At 35.1% G+C, this 23605-nt stretch overlaps 1 protein-coding gene across 1 annotated transcript in view; it reads right to left on the bottom strand.

Annotated features, from left to right (window-relative positions):
- Window positions 1–6052: 6052 nt before the first annotated feature.
- Window positions 6053–23605, bottom strand: part of LOC121313592 (aryl hydrocarbon receptor-like) — an 85910-nt gene continuing 68357 nt past the window's right edge. Inside the window, exons 5-11 of the mRNA XM_041246285.1 lie at window positions 18445–18568; window positions 14906–15039; window positions 13986–14188; window positions 13079–13188; window positions 9944–10085; window positions 8230–9475; window positions 6053–7840 (exon numbers count right to left, since the gene is read on the bottom strand). Coding sequence (XP_041102219.1) covers window positions 7730–7840; window positions 8230–9475; window positions 9944–10085; window positions 13079–13188; window positions 13986–14188; window positions 14906–15039; window positions 18445–18568 — 2070 coding nt within the window. The 3' untranslated portion in view covers window positions 6053–7729. The remainder of the gene's footprint in view (window positions 7841–8229; window positions 9476–9943; window positions 10086–13078; window positions 13189–13985; window positions 14189–14905; window positions 15040–18444; window positions 18569–23605) is intronic.

Below are 23605 nucleotides of genomic sequence, written 5' to 3'. Positions count from 1 at the left end.
TTTGAATTGACATTGGCATAGATAAGACATTGGCATAGATAAGCACAACCTAGCTTTCAGGGGAGTGCATAAGTATTGGTTAGCATTTGGTTACATAGCAACACAGTAAAGTCACTGACACTGAAAGGACAGGTCAGCAGTACAAGAGAAAGAGGAAGTGAAGTGATTATTTAAGTGATTATTTATATGCCTTACCTCCAATTGCTTTTGTGAAGTTAATAAATACATTATTATTGTCAAATTGCATGCATTTTTGTCCCCATTCCTTCCAAACGAAATTATTGTTGAATTATATGCATTTTGTCACAATTTCTTCCACAGGAAATTGTTATAGAGTTTTGTAAGTAAATGCTATGCTCGGATATATGTTTTTCCTTCCCGCTTATCTTGCTTCCCATAGAAATGTCAGTATAAGTTTTATGTATGATATTGCAGTAGTATACACTGTTCGTAATTAGTTAAGACCTCATTTTTTATTAATATTGTTTTACTTATTTGTATTAGTTCAGAGTAATGGGATTATGAGTTACTTGTATTCACTTGGAATGTTCTAGTAAATGATAAGTTGCCATATATAGCGAATACTTTTATTCATTATCTTACTTTTGAGCCCTGGTAAAATTATTGTTCTATAGCGATTGTATTTTGATTTGTTCTTATCGATTGTTTTATGATATACATTTATTGGTTATTAAATAGTTCATATTTAGTTTTGATCATATTGTTTTGAGTTACTTATAGCTTTTAAGAGTGATGTTTTAGATTTGGCATAGTAGCAGGTTGGTTTGATAAATTTATAGATAGTTTATACTTGACTGTATTGAGATTGTGTTGATTTTAAGTGGTTGGATTTTATGTTTGGATTTTGAGTAGTGTTAAGGATAACGCAGGGGTTTATGAATAATCAGGCTTGACATTTTATTAATATCCTTTTCACTTTTTATTGTTGTTTAATCGATATTGTATTTCAACTTGTTTTATTTTAGTTTTAGTTTGTTTTGATATCTTGGTTGAGTTTAATATTCTATTATCTTTATATTTTTTTATTAGTTTAAATTGGCATTTATTTTATGTCTAATATTTTATTCTAATATTTTAATTTTACATTATTTTATTATTTTATTTGAGTATTTTCTTTTTGCTATAAGACTGTAGATTAGTTGGTCATTTTTCATTTAACATTTTAATATTTTGATATGGTATTTTATAGTATTAGTCTTTAATTTAGTCATTTGATTGATCTGATGTTTGATTTAAATTGATAGACTTTTTATTTCAATATTATTTCTTTAATAATGTTTTCTGTATTTTACTGTCTATACTCGCTCAGTAAAACAAGTCATTCCGAAAACCTAAACACGAGACACAGCAAAGCTCTCCAGATTTAAGTTTGTTTATATTGTACAAAATTCTACAAACTGTTGAGCTGTCCAAGTCGGTCTTCAGAAAGGCGCATGCAATGTTTGTCTTGAACTTTTCTGAACAAACTGTATCTTTCTATAGACACTGAGGCACGGTGATTGGACGTAATGCCACACCAGACATGGCAGGCGGTGACTGGGTTTCACTTTCCAGTAATCAAGTGTTGTTATCACAGGGCATTTCACGTGCCATGTACATACAAAGCTATTGTTATAGTGCAGTTTGACCGCCCGTGACAAACGTAACTGCATATGATATGATGTTTCTCAACTTTAACCCCAATGTACCGTACTATACACTTGAATAATTAATATGCAGCATAAATTATTCACAGCTCCTCCTCAAAGTAAGCTGCTCTAGCCAGAGATGTAAATACTGCTCTTCCTCACCTCATTTCATTTTATACACATTCATGAACTCTAATGTGTTTTCAACCATCATTTTTCTTACGTCCCCATTCTATAAATTTCGATTAACAATGATGGAAATATTTCTTCATCGGTCTGTGAGTGTGAGGTGAAATAGACTTTTTATCAACATTTACAGATAAAAATCGAATCCTGCCAAGCCTAGTTATATATTAATCAGGTTTCGGGTCTTAAGGAGGTAAATATCCATCCGGTAATAGTTACATTTCTATTTCACGGAACCAGGGTTATGATAACGTTTTACCTTACTGTTTTGTACTTTCTCTACTTTTGCCAACATATTATCTTTGGTGTATCATCTGACCTCCTGTAATTGTGTCCTTTTGGCCGAACTTCGACGTGCAATTTAGTCATGTGATTTAGGTGGTCAGAGTTGAAAAAATCAAGTTTCCTGTTTTTCTCTGGGCTGCATTGCAAAAACCACCAGTGGGCAGCATGTAATTGTTACAGATAGCAACCACTGTGCTTTTACAACAGGCAGAGGTACTTGTTTCTAGCAATTTAGTTTGATGAAACATAACCCTGAATTTACCAGGATCAGGGTCAAAATTCTGGTTGAGATCAGCACTAATATTAAACTGCAATAACATGCATAGCTGTTAGCTATACGTGGTAGGACACAGTATACTGGAAATCAAGTATATTTAAAAACACAATGCAACCTTTTTTTGTACAAAATGAGTAATGACAACAACAAAAATATAATACATTCAGCGACTATTTATTAGAATATATTATATTTTACAAATGTCACTGAAGGTTAGTGTGGTTACTACACACCATGCCCCCAAAGACACAGTATGTGCAAGCATAGCAAATGTATGACAAGAAATACAATTGGAAGACAATTTTTTTTTTTTTACAAGAATATAACATTTACAGTAATACTGTTAACACTAGGTAATAATTTACAACAATAAAACAACACAAAATGCACAATCTAAACTTTTTGCTGATGTAGGCATTAAACTCTCGATGTGTTCTACTGAAGCTCAGCTACTACAGCAATAATAAGTGTCTGTATGCATATAGTACAATACAAATGTAATTCTTACAATAAAACAATACTTTAGTAGTACTGCATGTTTGGCACTTAGTGATGCGGGCAATATGTATTTGGCTTAATAAATGTGATTATCCATAGCACGCTATACCTGTGGATTTCTTTTTTCATTGTTATCCCTTTAAACTTTTTTTTTCTTACAGTGATTATATAAAATCAACCTATTATATTCCCTTAAAGCCTCATTATTTTATTTAAAATTGATGTAGAATCTGTTCCCAACTCTATATGTTTACTAACACTGGATTATCATATTATATTCACATTTAAACTTCCACCTAGAAAATTAGTGCATTTAACTTGGGGGGGGGAGGGGGGAGGCTAGATAAACATTGGTTTACTGAAAACACATGAACTTAATAAATATATACATGGGGGTTTCTTATGACAGTCTATAGCTGTGATAGTTAAGGGCAAGCTGCCCTTTGTTTACCCTCAGATAAAATTATCACTTGACAAACAAAACATGGGAGACTTTTATGCCTTAAATCTGAAATTATAGCAGCCTTCTAATAGTTTGGAATCTCTGGCTCGTCCCTCATGTTTTACCCTGTAAATTCTGTTTTATTTATAGCCTTAGTAATTATTTTCGCGACTGAATAACATAAAATAAGAATTTCTAAGCAAGATGTTATAAATTCTTAATTTGTCACACTGCTAAAACCCATGGTAACTTAAATATGCCTCATACTCTACGATTCTAAATAGACTATTTTTAAATGTACTTCTTGTTCATGACAGTAATACGTCTGCCTACCAAGTGCTCAATTCAACCATCTCAAGATCTCTATATGCAATTTTGTAATTTTACAAAATAATTAAACTAAAGCTACTTCCACACCTTGTTTGTAAAGGTGAAAAGGGATCTTGCCTTATGAACACAATGGCTTTTAGCACTACTATTCCTGAAAAACATCTGTCTGACCCTGTCCTTTTTTACTATGATATGGGTTTATAATAAACTTAAGTACCACACCACTGGGGGTTATTTTTATTATGATATGGGTTTATAATAAACTTAAGTACCATGCCACTGGGTGTGATTTTATGGTAAGTAAGGAGCGGCTGTGCTGATACTTTAGATGTCAAGCATAAAAAGTAAAAGTTTTAAGTATAAAATTAAAAGTGCATTGTACTACAGAGTGTGTTTACAACAGCTTTGTAAGATGCAAGAATGATATTACAGACGTGCTCTAATTTTACTTACCTAAGAATCATGGCCACCCAGGTTAACAGGAGCAACTGGATTGTTATACTTGTCCCTGAAGACGGTTTAATGTATTTATTTGTTAAATGTTTCAATTAGTACTAATTACTTGGACTTTATTTTTTGAACAGTGTGCTGTTAATAAGTGTCTCACGCGGTTGTCACTCGTCAGCAATGTTATCATCAGTAGCAATAGCTTCACTAGAATAGGAATAAAACCTAGGTCATATGTATACAATTGGTCAAGGATACACAATTCTGAACTCCAAATTAATTCAATTATAAAAGGCAGGTTGCAACTACTATAACTACAGTACGAGAAGTACCTTTGAATTAAAATACTTTCCAACAGCATGATGCGATGTACCTTAAGCTAAGGTTATGCCAAGTAAGCTATACGGAGAGTTCTGCTTGGAGCTGTCAGCAACAGTGTGTGTACATCGATTTTACACTGTATATGCAACTGATACTTAAAGAACGTATAGTATGAAAACATGAACCTGTTTTGAGATTGCAGTAAAACCAGTCATATCCAAAAGTTTTGCCTCACCTACAATTTTAGGATTGAGGCACAATTATAGAAAATATTTCAAAAGTGAACCAGAAGCCATAATAGTTGTACAGTATTACATGTCAGAAATGTTACATTTTAAATTTGTAAGCTTTCTGTTAAGTATATAGAAAACTACAAAGCGTTATGTAATTCAATATGTTAACATAACATTATTCAGTAGGTTTCATTTGACTTTATGAAGCAAAATTAGTTCATTCTTTACGTTGATGCAAAACTTTTGGCCACAGCTGTAGTTATTTATTGTCACCGGGACAGTATAAATGAACAATGTCATGTACATCAGTGTGACAAAAACACCAAAGTACAGCACTGCACGTCTACTATGCAAAGAAAATCAGTGAAAACACAAAGCACTGTAATACAATATTTGGCAATTTAAAAAACAGCATTCCAAAAACAGTTCTTACACTGCTTTTTTAGTCCATGCCATGTAAATGTGCGTTAAGCCGTGACAGAAATGGCATTAAAATAAAAACAATAAACAGAGCGCACACACAACACAAACTGGCTTTGGAAGTTGGCAAAAATTATTAGTTTTTTTTTTTAAATCTTTTTAACAGTACATTAATTACATTAATCCCCTGCTTTCTTGTATTGAACATTGTTAAACTGAACAGTTTGCTTTCTGTAGTGACAGCAAAAATGTAACTGAATTTTCAAACGCTGTCTTTCCTTTGTTTATTTGCAGCTTAATCCATTCTGCCCTGCTAAAAGCTGAATTTTCTGTTTTAGATCCATTATCAAATGCAAATTGATCAGTGTCCACCTCTCCCGTTCAGCTGGTAATAGAGGGTCTCTTATATGATCGGATATGATAGGTTCTACTGTATTCAGAAAAGTATGTTGAGGTATTCTTAATAATGTATGTTTGACAATTGTTTGGAAGCACTGATAATTTTTCAATTTGACTTTGACATATTTTGATTGTACCAAAATGGCACTGGCCTACCTGCATTCCACACTGGGAATGTGCACTTCCACTAGTACGATGGTAGGCAAAGAACAATCTATTCTGGGGGTCTATTCTAAAAGTTTATAGAATGTATTTTTCTTAACAAAAGGGCATCTCCCCTTACAATGCATTCAATCAGCTGAAACTGCATCAGGGGACCGCTAATAGCTATCTTTTTTTGTCAGGTGGCTGTCCAGTGTTCTGCCTGCATATCACTGAACAGGACTACAGTATACAAACTATTTCCTAGCATGTCTACACACCCCTTTGTCATCCAATACTGCACTACTGTCCTAAATGATTTTCAGCATATTATCTAAATACTACAGCATAACAGACGGCAGGATGAAATTCTTGCCGTTGACATTTTAAATTAATTATTCAAAACACTTGTTTATGCTACAACTGGCAGTTTACAAATCCATTCATTAAATGTGTTTATGAAGTAATAATTATATTACAAAAAAGACAAATAAAACTATTAATTACATATACATAATATGGTACAAAGACTAAAAATTACAACAACATAGCAAATATTTGATGTTCATTTAAAACACAGATGAAGTTGTATGAAATTTATATATATAAAAAAAAACAAAAAAAAACTTTTTTCCCCCAATTAATATTGTATATGTTTAATACAACTGAAGGTTTTGTCTGAGCAAGTTCAATAGGACAAAGCCATAGATATTGGTATCATGTACCATAAACATTTGCCCTGTTGAATCTGTTACGATCCACAACGCCTATGGACACTGGACTTGTACGGTTCAGAGGATGCCCCTGTAACTATATTCTTTTCTACAACACTGAAGTCAACAGCTGGCTTACAGTAGAAAAGGGTTGGAAGGACACAATGGGATCGAAAGGCTAAAATAAAAGCTCACCCTGTTAATTCAGATTTCTCTCCCTTAAGAGTGCGATACAAAAGTAACGTTCAATTTTGCTATTTCTAAAACTAAAAAAAAAAAAAATACTTTAAATTCAAAAAGTGCTAAAAGAAATAGAAATTTGTTTACATTTTTTTTTGGAAATTTCCTACAAGATAAATTCCACACAATTTTCTTTTTTTAATGAAAAAAACAAACAAATAAAAAAACCTCATGCAGACATGCTAACATGTTTAGGAATCATTGAACTTTAACTGCAGTTTTTGCTTTTTGAAAGCGCTGAAAAATTATTGCATAGAATTTTAGACAAAAACAGTTAATCTGTTCTCTAATAAGATAAGGCACATGATTTAAACATTTGAAAAAAAAAGCTACTAATTCAGACATAAAAATGCCTATTAAAATTACCACTTACATTTACTTAAAATGCATTACACTGTCAAATTAGACAATAATCTTGACAAAATTAACCAATACATGATCCACAAGCATCTGTTACTATTGCCATTAAAAAAATGCAATATTGTAGCTGTCTATGAGGAAATAATTCACAGGTTAGTATCATAAGGTGGAATTAAATAGTGTGGATTTACAATGACCTGATTTGAGGAATAAATAGAGTTTTATTTTGTAGTTTGTTTGGGATATTTTATTAAAAGTCACACTTAAATAAAACCTCCATTAATAGCCCCCTTATGATTAACAGAAGACCTATTTAGTCTAGACCTTCTGTTTGTAACTACTGGACATACAATACTTCAACCAAAGATATACATCTTGATTAAACAGCACCTATTTCCACAGAAAAACTTAGTGCAGTAAAATCTATTGGGGTCACAATTTTCATCTAGTGCATTGTATTTCTATTCCAGCTACTACCTACCATGTGCCTTATCTTATATTCCCAAATTTATCTTGAAAGCAAAGAACATAGTTTATAACAACGAAATGTGTTTCTTAGATGTCTTTGTTTAGATTATGCACTTTTAGTGCAAGAAATCAAAAGCGATCCTTCTCCTCAAAAAAACCCCAAAAGTTTTGGATTAAAATCCTGCACAGTGTAACCAGCCTTAATTCTCCTTATCAAGCCACTTTGCCAGTTCAGATTCTTCACATAATAAGCTATCCTTCAGAAGGCAGCACTCATGCAAGCAAAAATAACCCATCAGGCATGGTATGAGGGTTTGTAGTTATGGAAAGCCACCGGATGTTGGGTCCTGATGGTGAAGAGGTTGTTTAGGCTGAGTGCAGTCCATCAAGCTGTAGGACTCTGGGTAGGCTTCATTGTATCCATTTTGGAACTGAAAAGGAAAAGAAAAAAAAAAGGTTGTAAAAAGAGCACTATGTTTAGAAATTACAACAATTATATGTATTTAAACTATCAACAAATTTCACTTTGTAAAATTCTCACTGCTTACTGTAGCTGCAAAATGTTTATTACTTTTGTTGCAAATGTCCTTCAAAATTGTTCCAGGTGAAATTTCACTGCCCACTGAACCCTTGGAGAATACATTTCACCTTCAATGCCCCATTATGAAATGGATACAAAATAAATACTGATTGATTTCACAGGTGATCAGGCTACTTTCTTAATCAACTCACAGATACACCCTTTTATTTTTAAATAACTTTTACTATTTAAAACATGTATCCTTTTAAACCAATATATTGTTAAGACGTTGTTGCTCACCTTGGGTAAGAATGTCTGCTGCTGTGAGGTCCCTGGATTAAACAACAATTGATTCATCTGATTTACTTGATTCATACAAGTAGATTGAGTTTCTGGTAGATACATAGACACAGCACCCGTGTAATAGGTCTGCGAAGTAATCACGCCATCCTGAGGGCTTATTCCACATTTCTGAATCTCTGGAATTGGCTGTAAACTCTCCAGGAAATTCTCCAATTCCAGTGTGTTAAAGTCATTGACTGGATAGTTCATGTCTGTCATGTTAAGTGACTGATGATGTTGAGATACTGCAGAAGGCATACGATCCAGCGTGCAGGCTTGCTGAACTGTGTTTAGCTCGGTTTTGTACAGAAAATCTTGGGCAGTGCCCTCCAGACCAAAGTACCTGTACTGCTGTGGTGCCTGCTGCTGTAGCAGCTGGGGTTGTTGTTGACAGTTTGCAGGCAGTACACTGACAGGGGCCCAAGGTGTGTCTATTCCATTGACCTGCATGTGTTGCATTTTTTGACAGAGCTGCTGCTGTTGTGGGTTCTGTTGTTGAGGCTGCTGTGAATATAGCTGCTGCTGCTGCTGTTCTGGGTGCAGCTGTGGATGAAGCTGCTGTTGCTGAAGCATGCTGCTTGGGCTCTGTGCCAATGGCTTTTGAAGAGTGCAACTGGAGAACATACAGTCCGATCTCTTCTTCAGCGATTCCTGGACATAGTTTAGGATGTCATCTGCCACATTGGTGATGTCTCCAGGGTCATCCCACTCGACTTTCAGAAACTCTTCATCTTGCTGAATAAGTTCCAGGTCTTCCATACTGATCCCAAGGTTTTTCATGAAGTTAAACAACTCATTGTTTCTGCCATCCAAAGTACACTCACTTTCCTCTTCTCTGAAAGCATTGTTTTGTGTCACTGGCAAAATGTTATCTTGCCAGTCACTCGACATAATATCGTTCAAGTCATCTTTGGTGTCACTAAATGGGCCAGTCTCAAAAGACATTTTGTTTTGTGCTGGAGCACAGACATAGACAGATTCATCTTGTTTCAATATGGCACCCAGGAGTGAGTTAGGATCCAAGGACTCTTGATCTCTTGCTTTGGAGGAAGCTGCTGTGGCTGATGTGCTTTTGGCCTTGGCATGCATCGGATCAGTCATAGCCAGTGGGAAAGTTGTCTCATACAGTACAGCCTCCCCAGTAGCAAAACTAAAAGGCAACTTTAGATTCCGTTTACGTAAGTTTTCTAACCCCTCGTTATCCCTGAGGAAAATATAAAAATAAAGAAAACATGTATTTTTATTTACTTTTTTACTCAAGCTGGAGATGGAACAGGTTGAAAACATGGGGTGCCCCTTACACACACTCTTACAGTTACAGTATACTGAAGCGATTTAAACGTTCCCAGTCATTTTTACACCGGAACCTTCCATTTTCACAGAATTTCTCAGGCTAATCAAATACCTCAGCTGGAAAACATGTGGGAGGTACATGTAAATAAATAAAAAATAAAAAATTAATATTTGCCTACCTGTGTTTTTTTTAAAAGTATCAATGCATAGTGCATGGATTCCTACATGATTTTTTTTTTTTTTAATGTCTTTAATAAATTAAGTACCAAGCAGGTAATTATGCCCCCCCCCCCTTCCACAAAACCCCCCAAAAAACAACAGCTTTCATACTGTGCATAAGACACTTTTATGACTATTGTAAAACTCTGCATGTACTTACGAAAGAGCTCTTTGGGTGGCAATAATATAGTCTGGCTTTCCATTTTTGTACACCAGGCGTGCGTTTGCCTGAACCCAGGCCCATCGGTTCTGTTTGGTAAGGAGTCTGAACACTGTCATGCCACTCTCTCCGGTCTTGATCACTGAAAGATGAAAAGTTTCACACTATAGTACTGCATCTATGCTAACTCAAACAAATGACCTCTGCTCTGTTCAACTTTGAAATAGCTACATTTATTATCATTTTAATTGTATCAGCATTGAGGGAATAAATGCTGTACACATTGAATATTGAACAGCATTCTTTGAGGAATACCTCATGCCCAGTGGTAAAAGTTGTGTGAAAAAGGTACTGGGGTGGGGGGTTAGATGAATTTAACCACATTTACCTACAATATGTTAAGGTTTTTTAAAAAGGACTTATCAGTGTTTTAATGTTATACAACGAAAACATTAAATTAGTTTTACTGTCAATTGCCTTTACATTACACATCATAAAAGGTCTATATCAATGTAATATTTAATCTTTTTATTTTTGGGAACTGCTGTTGAAGTTTTGGGGTGCTTTCAAATGGGATTATACTAAAGGCCCTGTGAAAATCTTTAAAATTCATGGCAGTGTCACCGGTAAAGTATCGTATTTCACGGAATGTGCACGGAAATACGTTATAAATTACGTGTACAGATTTTTATTTTTTATTTTTTTTAAACAGCAAATATAAACATAAATGCACTGATATCAAAATTAACATCTAAGTTATTCAAGCACTTTACAATAGCTTGTGAAACAGTGTTGTAATTAACAGCCTGTAGGTAAAGTATATCTACAAGGACAGATTCAGTTCCAGTACGTCAGGTGATCGCTCAACATTAGGTCTTGCAAAACAAATACAACGTGTAACTGATGCAGATCCTGTGCATCAGTCGACTCGTCAGTGAAACACTGAAAAGCAACCAAACTGTTTTACCAACTCCATAATCTCCTGCTTGTGATACTCGGCAACTTTAGGTAAGTATTCACGTCTCAGCTGGGCTGATGAAGGAATTGCTCCACCATTAGCTACACTCTGCCTGAAGAATTTCCTTAACTTTTGGTTGTTTTCAAAAGGGATATTTGCGCAAACAAACGCCTCTGTCAGGTCAAAATTTAACAAGTGAGCTTTTGGAATATGAAAGTCACCGTTTGTTGTTTCTTTGCCAGTAAAGCAGTCGCAGTACTGTTCTGGATTTCTGCCTTTCTCCTTCGGTGAATACTTGCTGTCAACTGACAAGTTTCAGTAGTGATCTACAGTAACGTTGCAGGACGTACAGTAGAGCTTATCTCCATCGCTGTGTAAAACTCCTGCTGGATGCTGCTTTATGTGATCTGCTGCAGACACATTTTTTGCCTTTTTAGAGACATCCATTTTCTTGTTTACAGTGTGTAGTATTTAAATGTTCTGCTTAGACTGCATACAGTCACATGACACAATCACTGCACAGCACAGTGTGCACGGCGAATATTACACGCAGGCACACAGCAGAGCTGTACGGTTTCGTTAATGTGTTTTTTTTGTATGAAATACAAACAATTATGAAATTATTTTTATTTCTTAAGAACACTGTAAAAATCGCGGTATTGGGCTAATTTCACAATTTCCGTGCATCTCAAAGGGCCCTAATTATACTGTATGTAAAGCTGCCACAAAGACGGCCGGAATGGGTTGCGTCAGACCAGAACCAGCAAATAAACAACAAGAGAGAGGTGGAGTTTGGTGGAGCTGAGCTGATGGTCTTGCTCAGCATTTAATGAATGAACAGACACACAGAAAATAAACGGTTGTAACAAACAGAAACAGGACACGGCACATTCGCCAAAATAAACAGACAAACAAAACGGACTAAACAAAACACGATGAGCAGATATTGAACTATGACTACTACTAATATTATTGTTATTATTCTTATTACCTTTGTCTCCAATTCCGTTCTCCACTCACCGAACACACAACCCCCAGTATGTGAAAACATACTGCTTTTATGCAGCTGTACTGAGACTCGACTGCTAATCAATCATTAAACTGGAGTCGCGGTACAACTGCACGTGAATTAATAAAGTGCAATTCCCCGTGCTCACATATTACATTTTACCTGCATGTGAAGTGCTGTGCAATCCTTGTGCCTGAATACAAATATACATTTTAAACACTCCTGTTACACAGACCCGTTTATATCCCGTGTACCAATGACTATACATCAACATTAACACACAACACAAAATACACACAGGGGTGGGCATTTTGCCACAAAAGCCCTGTGAAATTATTTTTATTTTTTATAATTTTTCATTTTTATTTTTTAAAAATTTATTTTTATTTCATTTTATCCACTACAAATGCCATACACACTCGAACCGACAGGCTAACCAAATGTAAGTACACTAAATATTCATAACAATTTCCCATATCTTTTTCATTTTGACATCCTATAAAAACCAGCACATGAAAATAAAACAGATGCATTTCAACACGAAAGGTATTAGTAGAATTTGACTGTTACGATTTCCAACACACAAGTAATGCACAAAATTTACGGCTACAGTGACCTGCAGGAGAAGCGGTTCCGGAGAATAAGGGCATGACCTGAGGTGAAACATCCTCGTGCTATGAAGAGACGCTGAAGTCAAAGGTTTTTTTTGTTTTGTTTTGCAGCAGTATAACATTTATTTTATTTTTTTCCCTCTATTTTTTTTTTCTTTTGCCAGTATGTCATACAGTCATTCTTTTTCTTATGTATGTATACCAGCCCACTTTAACCACTGCTCATGTCCCATATTTAGATTCTAAAAAAAAAGAAAACTCAAGAAATAAATAAATCACATTATGGTAATACCAGATTCTATTGTGGAGATGCCCCGATTAACTGAGTGATCACCCCACCTCAACTTCAAGTTGAATGGTTAAATTTTTACATCTGCTCTCGATGACCTTATTTTTGCCCCCTCCCCCAAAAGAAAATCTACAGGAAGGTAATTTCTCTTGGCACAATAAAAGCTCAAAAACTCATTAATTATTAACTCATGAATAATAAACCCAAGGAAAAGGCAAGATAACATGGATGTTTAAGGTTATAAAAGAGATAGCTACTTCATACTCACTTCGTATGTGGTTCTCAGCACAATACAACATATCAGCTGCATGAATAAACTGATATCCTGTTCCACGATAGCACAGCTCGGCCTCCGTGTAACCCAGCACAATCTTTCCTCTGCAGAACAATAAAATACAAGATGACTTTTTACAAGGTGGCAAAAACCATAAACTTCTTAAAAAAAAAAAAAAAAAAATACTAACTTGTATTAAAAAAAAAAAAAGATGAATGTACCTTTTAATAGTGAGTGTAAAAATGATAACAAAACATTCTGTGCACCACATTTTATTGTATGACAGCTTGCTGCATAATATTGTATCTCACAACACAAAAACAAGTAAACCTTTACAAGTTGCCAAGTACTGTGCACTGAACTGCATGATCCCCAAACCAGCATCATGACCAGATGTTTCACAATCCAGACCAAAGCTCCCTGTATTTCATTGATGCTAAAAAGTATTTTCTCTCAGCTAATTGTTTCAAGCTATGTAAACAAATCGGGACATTGAGCTGTGGAAAGCTGTGTTTATGCCATCGACAGTTTTCAGTTCTTTGTAGCATCTCTGAGATTTTGGTTAAAATCTCAAAGAATGTAGGAAACAATTAGATTATATCATCTTTAGAATTTAAATTAGCTAAAACAGTACAGCTTTTGCAAAATATATTTTTCACATTTTAAAAGTATAGACCAAGAAAAAGATATACAAAAGTTCAGGCCCAGTGATTAATTTGGCTTGGTCAAGTTGACACCCTGGGATCCTTCAAGAAGCTGCTTGATGAGATTTTGGGATCAATAAGCTACTAACAACCAAACGAGCAAGATGGGCCGAATGGCCTCCTCTCGTTTGTAAACTTTCTTATGTTCTTATGTTCTTAAGTCCTGGAATCACCCAAAGGGATAGTCTGATACTCACTTGGCATCGCAAGCTGTAGGCGTAAAGTCCAGCTTGTGCTTCGTTCTGAAGATAAAGTTTCTGGTACGGATCTCGAGGATGGATGGGAGTTGCAGGGGAGTAGCCACCACAAACAGGGCCAGCTGAGGAGGGATTGTGGAACCATCTTTGGACTTCATGTTCTGTCCATGCAAAAACTTCAAACGACCTTGGAAGTTCAGGGCCTGAAGGTTTAACAAACAAATAAACAAAATAAAATCAATTAACACCAGGGGCAAGACAGAGTTGGAGAGGAGGCTTTTTTCAGATTATTCCCCCATTATCTTTTCTTTTTTGGAGGGAGAATATAGTGAATCTATATCACATTTTGCAGTGTTGTGTTAACAAAAGACAAAACAACAGGGAAATCATTTCAGCCCTTAAAACCTTCATTTAAGACTGTCCTATTCAGAAATCTATCAGATAAAGCTGACTGTGTAAAACTGAAAAGAGCTGTGGCAGGCTATTTTGAATCCACTAGACAATATTAAAGTGAAAAGAATGAAGAAGTAGTGAATCGGTACATTGTGCTGTATTTAAAAAAACAAAACAAAAAAACAAATTAGATTTAGACTTAGCACGCAAAGCTATCAGTAAAATCACTTCCTGTTCCAGATGAGCTGCAGTTGACCCTTACTTAAACCCAGTGAAACACCAGAAGATGAGAACCTTATAACGTAACTAACCAGACTGCAGTGTTCAAACAGAATGTGTTGCATTTCTAACCGTATGTATGCCCTACTAAACAAACGAGGTCACATAAACAATAAAGCAGAATGGGGTTATCTGTAGACTTTAGAATTGAATGTTGAATAATTCAAAGTGTATAATACCCTGTAAAAATAAATATATGGTGTATATTTTCTTTTTCAAAAATCAAGATAAGAGAAGACTTTACTCACAAGAAAACCAGAGGAGTTGTCCAGAAGACATCTTAACCTGCAGACAAAGTTTCTTTCTAAAAACGCAGAATTCTCTGGAGGAAGCTTCTCTGGGCTGTAGTAGGTGACGGGTAAGGAAAGTCCATTGTCTGCAGCTAAAACAAAAATATATTACAAATTTCAAGAGCTGATACAATACAGTTTTTTTTTTTTTTTTTTTTTTTTTTTTTTTTTTTTAGCCTTTTAGATTTTAGAAGGAAACTATCCAGCAAAACAACTAAAAAATACGAGAAAAAAAAAACAAAAAAAACATTTCAACATATTTTGTTCTTCAGCTTGGTATCGCTTGACTTGTTTTCTCTTTTAATTCAGGCATAATTGTGAGACAAAATCAAATTTACATTTTGAGCAAACAACATCGACAGCATTTTATTCCAATACAAACAGCTTTAATTCAGCACATAACATTCAAACAGTTTTAAAGTTCATGAACAGGGAAAGAGGGCCCAGGAACATAAAAAATGTGTTTAGTTTCAGATATGTTGCAAATACTGGATATTATAGGACAACTACAAAGTACACTGGTATGTAATTAATATTGAAAGCACCATTTAATCTTCTAGAGACAATTTAATGTATTCATGCGTAACCTATAAAGTGGGCACCATCGTCACCACTTCTACCACACAGACAGACATACTAAGCTGCAAACCCACAACACGTTTTTAATTTACCGAGAAGTAGAAAATAAAAGCACTGATTATGCACTTCAATCTCCAAGTCAGAGCAAAAGGTTATATTTTATTTAAAAAAATATCAATTCAGTATATAATTTAAAGGGCAGCAATTACAGTACTAGCACCCTGACTGAAAAATTCCCATGTATTTATTTATACAACATAAACCTAATGCTTCTAAAACCAAGAATGCAATGAACTCATTTTATAAAGCTACTCAACAACATACATTTGGTGTACCATACGCTAGCATTGCATCCATTGAACAACAGATCATCTAAAACTCTTGTCAGACGTTGCTTAGCCTTCTAGATCACTCAGCACTGTCATCAGGAATCAAATGGAAAACCACTGAAAAATCAGCACAGATGTTTATGGGCGGTATACAAATGACGCAGTTCAGAATTAGGATGGTTCAGACTGCTCATGTTGGCCACACGAAGTATTAAGAGTGGATCTCTTTTTTTGGTAAGCCAGATTCCTTTGAAACATTTTAAAATCTAGAAATGTACAATTTTTATAATCAAAAGATATAATAAACCATTTTAATACCCTTAAAAATACTTGTGACTCACTTTGGTATGGCAAACGCTCTTCTTTAAAAGTGCAAGACTCATGGAATACCATCTTACTCCAGAGTAAACTGGCCATTACATCTATGCTTTCTGATAACAGCTGTTCGCTATATAAATTTCAGACAGCGAGCTATGAGTCATGTAGCATGTCTTCAGATGGACAGTGTAAGACGATCTTGGGCTGGTGTAAAAACTGAGCCGGCTCAGTAAGAGAATCAGTCCATTTTATGCCAGCGACAACAACTGTGAGTACTAATGAGATGTGAGTGTTTAGTTTTACATGATCCAGTATCACTTGTCCTGTCATATAGCTTTGAGATCCGACAGTTATTTCCTTTATCTTCTACCTCAGCAAAATCGACTGACAGGTTGCTGCAGATGTCTACATTTCTGTGGTAACTTCCCAAGACTGCACAGACGGACAATTTGGTGTCCACATTTTTGTGGTAGCTTCTCAAAGCAATGTTTTGACCTATTGGCTGATTCTTCATTTGTGTGAGTAAATTGGGCATTTATAAACACCACAGTGTGTACAGTGTACAGCCTGTTGATCTAATAAACAATTATCACATTTGGGCAGAATGGCGGTAGCTTTTAAGAACATTTTGTGATGCCTACAGTTGTTGCAGGTAATATGAAAAACTAAATGTGACATGTCCATGCATTTGTCATACTGTATGACAGATAACAAGAATATATCTATTGTCACATCAAGAACTGGTTAGCCTGTCGGTTCGAGTGTGTATGGCATTTGTAGTGGATAAAATGAAATAAAAATAAATTTTTAAAAAATAAAAATGAAAAATTGTAAAAAATAAAAATAATTTCACAGGGCTTTTGTGGCAAAATGCCAACCTCTGTGTGTATTTTGTGTTGTGTGTTAATGTTGGTGTATAGTCATTGGTACGTGGAATATAAACGGGTCTGTGTAACACGAGTGTTTAAAATGTATATTTGTGTTTAAGCATGAGGATTGCACAGTACTTCACATGCAAGTAAAATGTAATATGTGAGCACGGGGAATGCACTTTATTAATTCACATGCAGTTGTACCGCGACTCCAGTTTAATGATTGATTAGCAGTCGAGTCTCGGTACAGCTGCATAAAAGCAGCACATTTTCACTCACTCCGGGTTGTGTGTTTGGTGAGTGGAGAACGGGATTGGAGACGGAGGTAATAATAATAATAATAATAATAATAGTTAATAGTTAAAATATCAGCTCACCGTGTTTGTCTGTGTAGTCCGTTTTGTTTGTCTCTTTAATTTGGCGGAAGTGCCGTGTCCTGTGTTTTTTGTTTGTTACAACCTTTTTATTTACTGTTCTGTTCATTCATTAAATGCTGAGCAAAACCAATCGCTCAGCTCCACCCAACTCCACCTCTCTGTTGTTTATTTCCTGTTTGTAGCCTGACGTCACCCACTACAGCCGTCTTTGTGACAGACACAAACAAGGGTTTAGTGATACATACTTAGAATCATCTCTGGATCTACATGTTAGCACCAGGATATATTAAGCCCTTATCTGTTTTGGAAAATCAGTGTTGATCTTCATTCCAGTACAAATATGAAGTGAGGGCAGCCAAGGAAACATGACTGTCTAAAGATACACAGTATGTGCAACACTGGCCACGGTTCCATAAAGCAAACAAAGCACTACCAGGGACATAATGTAACGGGAGGGAATATATATGGATAGAATGGGAAAACAACTTTTGCTTTTAAAGAGGAAGCAGAAAACACAAAATATGTATTATGAAAAGTTTATTAAACACAGCAAGAATAATGCACAAATATTGCCAAACAAATAGTTTTTTTTTTTTTTTTTATTTTTTTTTTTTTTAAAATATTAATAATCAGTATTAACCAAGACAATCATAGAATACCATGCAGTACCAAGTTTGAAGACAATGGGAAAGATTTTCAGTCCCCTTTAAAAAACGACATTTATTGTCTTAATTTTTCATTTTTGGTTTGGTGCCTTACTGGATACATTTCTTGGGGGTAAAACTCTTTGTGACTGTAGTCTAACATTCCAAAAGCTAGAAGTCTTTCACCATTGACATGAATAGAGAATAAAATAAATGTCCCTGCAAAAAGGTTAATTTACAGTGGATGATTTCCATAATCAAACTCAACTGAGTGCAAGGGGCAACCTTTTTTTCTACGATACAAGCGTTGTTCAACACTTTCTTGAAATCCTACCATGGCGACCAGTGTAATGTAACCCAACACTGATGAAAACTCACCTGGTACAATCTTGTCTGAGTCATGTGGAGGGCCTGGGTTCAGGGCCCAGTGAAGCTGGCGCTGAAATTCTGCTCTGTCTTCTGTATGGATGAGTTCGTAAACATTCTGGTGGATGACATCTGACTGCAAAAAAACAAAACAAAAACACACCAACACACACACACACACACACAAAAGGTACAATTACTTTACTGAAGAGGATTTACAAATGTAGCCTTAAAAATAGGTGACGAAAAAAATGCTACAGAATTCAAATTAGCCAGATACTATTTTAGAGTTCATATCGTTCATTGAACCAGTACAGCAGTTGAAAATGAAATAGGTAGACAAACATTTTGACATTTCATTATGTTGAGAATTCAACTACAACTGTCATTATTGACTTGAAACACAATGACTGTGTACATAAGCAAAGGAAAGTCAGACTTGTAGGACTCGAGTCTGGCTACTTTTTAAAAATGTTTTTATTATTTAAAAATATTTACACTATTTTCGGGTATTATCATTCAGTACATTTGTTATCCTACTATTGCACTGTAAGATATAATACAAAGAAGATATACATAGTACACAATTACTATGCACATGTATTAAAAAAAAAAAAACATATTCTTTTTATTAACAACTCGTAAAATATGTACCCATAGGTGCTCGTCATTTTGGGAGTTCATATGTAGAGTTTCCTACAAGTTGTGATGGTGACCAAACGTGTGTGAGTAATACTGTTTTGTAAAAATGTAGCTTAACATGAACAGTTGCATTCAAGAAATTTAGAACAAGACATTGATAAACTAAAATAAAAATAGGCTTCAGGTTTGTGTGTTGGACAAGCAACATTAAAATGTTGTGAAAGTAATTTTAATAAGTGCTGTAAATGCAGCAAAAAGCTCAATATTGAAACAAAAAGGGAAGTGAAACGGTTACCACGTCAAGCTATTAAAAAAAAAAAAAAGAGCTCCAATACACCAATGCTATCTTTCACCAACCAAGTCATAGGGTGTCTAAATAACGTTTCGAGTCAACACGAACAAATTCAGTCTGTTGCATCTTCTTAGCAGCCTGAACTATTCCAGGTAAAATAGATTATGTTGCATTGTTTAACCGTGGGAGTTTAAGGATGATTTAATTCTGCAGCAGGTTCCTTACTTAAAAAATTAGCTGATAATATCTCAGCCAAAGAAGCATATACGGTAATTCAAGATGTTACCATAATGAAAAACAGCATGTAGCTGAGTTCTGGACTAAAGCAGGGTCAGCTGTTGCAGGAAAAACAAAGTTTACTTCTCAAACTGACCATTTTAAGGTGAAAGCAGAACGCATAGACATAACTGTGACTATTTTGGAAGTGTACTGCTGAGAAAATAAATAAATAAATACAAATAAAATAGGGAATTAAAAAATGAATTGCACTACAGCTTACCTGATTGCAGCAAAAAACAAACAAACAAACAAAAAAAAAACACATTCACTAAATTTAGCTCTCAGATTGTGTTATTGTGAATGTCTAAAATGTACTGAAATGTGCTTGCTGTGGTGTACTTAACATAAAATAGGACAACAAACTCATTGCAATTTAAAATTGTTGTTACTGAAAAATAAACAGGAACATGTAATTAAAAGGGATATCTGTGTTACATGCTCTCAGATCAGGACTTTACTAACACTGAGCATGAGGGCTGCAGCACGCTGTTTCCCGCATTACAAGTGGACAAAATTAAAAGGTGCGGTCACCAGTTCCACACACATTTTTAGCCAGTCTTGTGCTGCAGGGGCCTTGTTGCTCAAAGTCCATTTTTCTTCTTGTTGATCTTGCCTTGCTGTGAGAAGTGCTGAAATAAGTCTCCTTGACTGTGTAACCCCCCCTTCTATGCTTTAGAATTTAAGTTGACGCATGTACTCTGGCACACACTCAGACTGTAGCCTGGTGAGCAAGTCCAGTGTGCACTGGAGGCTGGCAGGGGAGAGTGTAGCGTGCACAGGAGAAGGCAGCAGCAGGGCTGGTAGGTGACGTAATTTGCCTGGTTACAACTGCATTAATGGAGTACTTTGTCAGACACTACAAGCAGACCACTGCTAGTCTGGCACATGCTTCAACGAGGCATAAATACGGCAGAAAGCACATTTTTAGTCAGTTTTTTCAAAAACTTCCACTGGGAAACCCCCCTCCCGCACCCCACCTTTGCTGAACTCCCTGAATTTCTGGAATAAATTATCTGTTTGCATTGAAAACAATAGAAGAGTGGTCACTTTAATAATTTTAAGTTTAGTGAAAACAAAACTGAATGAAAAAATAACAAATCATACTTTTAGAGGTTCTTAATTAATATCTGAAAGTCGCTGTGTGATTAAATATTCTGTGCTTTGCTTCTAATCTCCACGGCATCACTGTTTGCAAGAAATGTCAATTAATTCACCTGGTAAATTCAGTGTAATACTAGGCACTAAAGTCTCAAAATCGGAAATTGCTTACCGTCAAACAGGCAGATATATTAGACTGATTTGAACAGAAGGACTGATTGATAGCAAAAAAATCAATCTGTCTGTCTGAACTTCATTTTTTTATTCCATTATGAACCTACATAAAGGGGAAATACATATAATATGTTTGTGTAAAAGAGAAAAGATAAATACATTATTGTATTACAGACTTAATGAAAGTGCAAATGCAATGAAAGTGAAACAACGTTTCTGTTTTGCAAAACAAATAATAAAAATAATACTAAATGTACTATTTAAGATATATATATATATATATATATATATATATATATATATATATATATATATATATATATACACTGAGAGAGAGAGAGAGAGAGACACACACACACACACACACACACACACACACACACACACACAGTTCCGACAATGTCTAAATCAGATTGGCAGATTTTACCCAAATTGAAGTCAAAGTAGATGAGTCAGAGATGACATTTCATGTGTGTAGTGTTATTTTCAGGTACATGTTAAAAAGTGGTACTCAACACACTGCGCTTGTCTGTTTCCAGTTTAAGTTTGCAAACAAAAAATAATTAATGGTTAATACACCTCTTTTGACAATAGGAAATCACCCATCAGATTGCAATTGATTGCACCTGTACCAAAATCTGACTGTGTACCACTTGCAATCTGCCAGCATAACGTTTTCTGACATTACACAGGTAACGTTTTTGTACTCGTACCATATTCTGACGATGTATGACTTTCTAACACTACACCAGCTGTATAGTCCAGATCACGGCTTCTATCAAAATAAAAAACAATGTCCACAAACTTGAACTTCTATAAACTTTAGATCTATAAACTTTAGGTACATTCAAACAGTATTCCAATTTCAACCAAAAGAAAAGAAGATAGTGTAAGACAAGCTGAAAAAGGTATTTTTCCTGTGGGATATCAGACAAAGTCTGTTAAGTGAACTCCCCCCCCCCCCCCCCCACTACCCATTAGTTTAATGAAAATGCATATCTACATTAGAGGTAGTACATAGAGCCATTAACTGTATCTGTATTCATGCTATTAGTATTTATATTTGTATTCATTTATGAATTTGGGTATGTTATTGGGCGAGGGCAAGCCTGGAAGTTGTTTAAAATGCTTTTTTTTTTTACACTTATTTACACTGTAAAAACGTCTTGCGTGACAAAACCATGCAAAACACATGCAAACTTCACTTATATTGTGTTTAATATATACTGTGCAGTCCGGTGCTCTATTTTGTAACAGAGCTCTACTATACAGAGTGTTTAAAAGGGACCAAGAACAAAGTACACAGAAGGAGTACTTGGAACTGCAAACTTATTTATAAGCCGGTGACCAAGATCATGCAGCAGTCTCTTGACACAGGGCTTCTACCGACAGACTGGAGAATTACAAACGTAATACTGATCCACAAAAAGGGAGAGAAAACAAAACAAAGTAACTACGGACCAATAAGCCTGGCTTCTATTATATGTAAACTTATGGAAACTATAAGATCCAAAATGGAAAATTACCTATATGGTAACAGTATCCTGGGAGACAGTCAGCATGGTTTTAGGAAAGGGAGATCGTGCCTAACTAACCTGCTTGATGTTTTTGAGGATGCAACATCGACAGTGGATAATTTCAAAGCATATGGTTTATTTAGATTTCCAGAAAGCTTTTGACAAAGTCCTGCATAAAAGATTATGCGGTGATCCGATTAAAACATTCAAAATTCTAAAAGGTATTGCCAGTGTCGACCCAAGGGACTTTTTCAACCTGAAAAAAGAAACGAGGACCAAGCGTCACAAATGGAGATTAGATAAAGGGGCATTCAGAAACCCCCCCCCCAAAAAAAACAAGCATTGTTAGCAGTGAAACAGAATGAGAGTTTTAGTCGAGCTAAAGGGGGGAGAAAACATAACAAAAGCGATCTTGTTTTACGAATGAACTGAACTGAAACACTGACTGTACCCTTCTTCTACACACCGATTGGCTGCCACTGTCACAGACCGCAGAGGGAGGAATGGTTTAAATGAGAGACCAATTCTCACTGAGTTCAAACGCTTAAGTTTGCAATGAATACTGCCTAATATTCGCAAAAATGAAAGACACTATTCAGTCAGTACTAATATTAGGAAGAAGACCATTATTCATGCATATCCTAAATGAAACACAAATTATATTATGAAACATATATATATATATATATATATATATATATATATATATATATATATATATATATATATATATATATATATATAAAAAGGCAGGCAATCTTTTCAAAATGACTTCAGTGTTGATACATTTTTCTTGTTTGTTTTTTAAACATTTAAGCTTGCAATCTCTACTATTTGTCTAAGCGGGATATGACTAATGTATCCAATTTGTAAAATCTGAAATATACTACTGCTTAAAATGGTATTTTTTATGTAGTCATAAACCAACTGTATATTACACCTACATATTGAAATGATGTACATGTTTTCTTTAAATTAAGAAGCAGTTTGTGTTTCATGCCTAAGCCTCACTACTGTGTAAGGTTAAGTGGTTTTGCAAAGCATATACCACTGTATCCTCCTTTGGCTTAATTAACCTCTGTGGTAGAGAAATGACTGCCACATTTTTGTGTTATCTGGTTATCTGAGGGCTCTATAGTACACAGTGTTAGACAATGTCCCAGATAAAACA

Source organism: Polyodon spathula, chromosome 3 (genome assembly GCF_017654505.1).
Source record: "Polyodon spathula isolate WHYD16114869_AA chromosome 3, ASM1765450v1, whole genome shotgun sequence".
Taxonomy (NCBI): domain Eukaryota; kingdom Metazoa; phylum Chordata; class Actinopteri; order Acipenseriformes; family Polyodontidae; genus Polyodon; species Polyodon spathula.
This window is presented reverse-complemented; position numbering and strand designations above follow the sequence as displayed.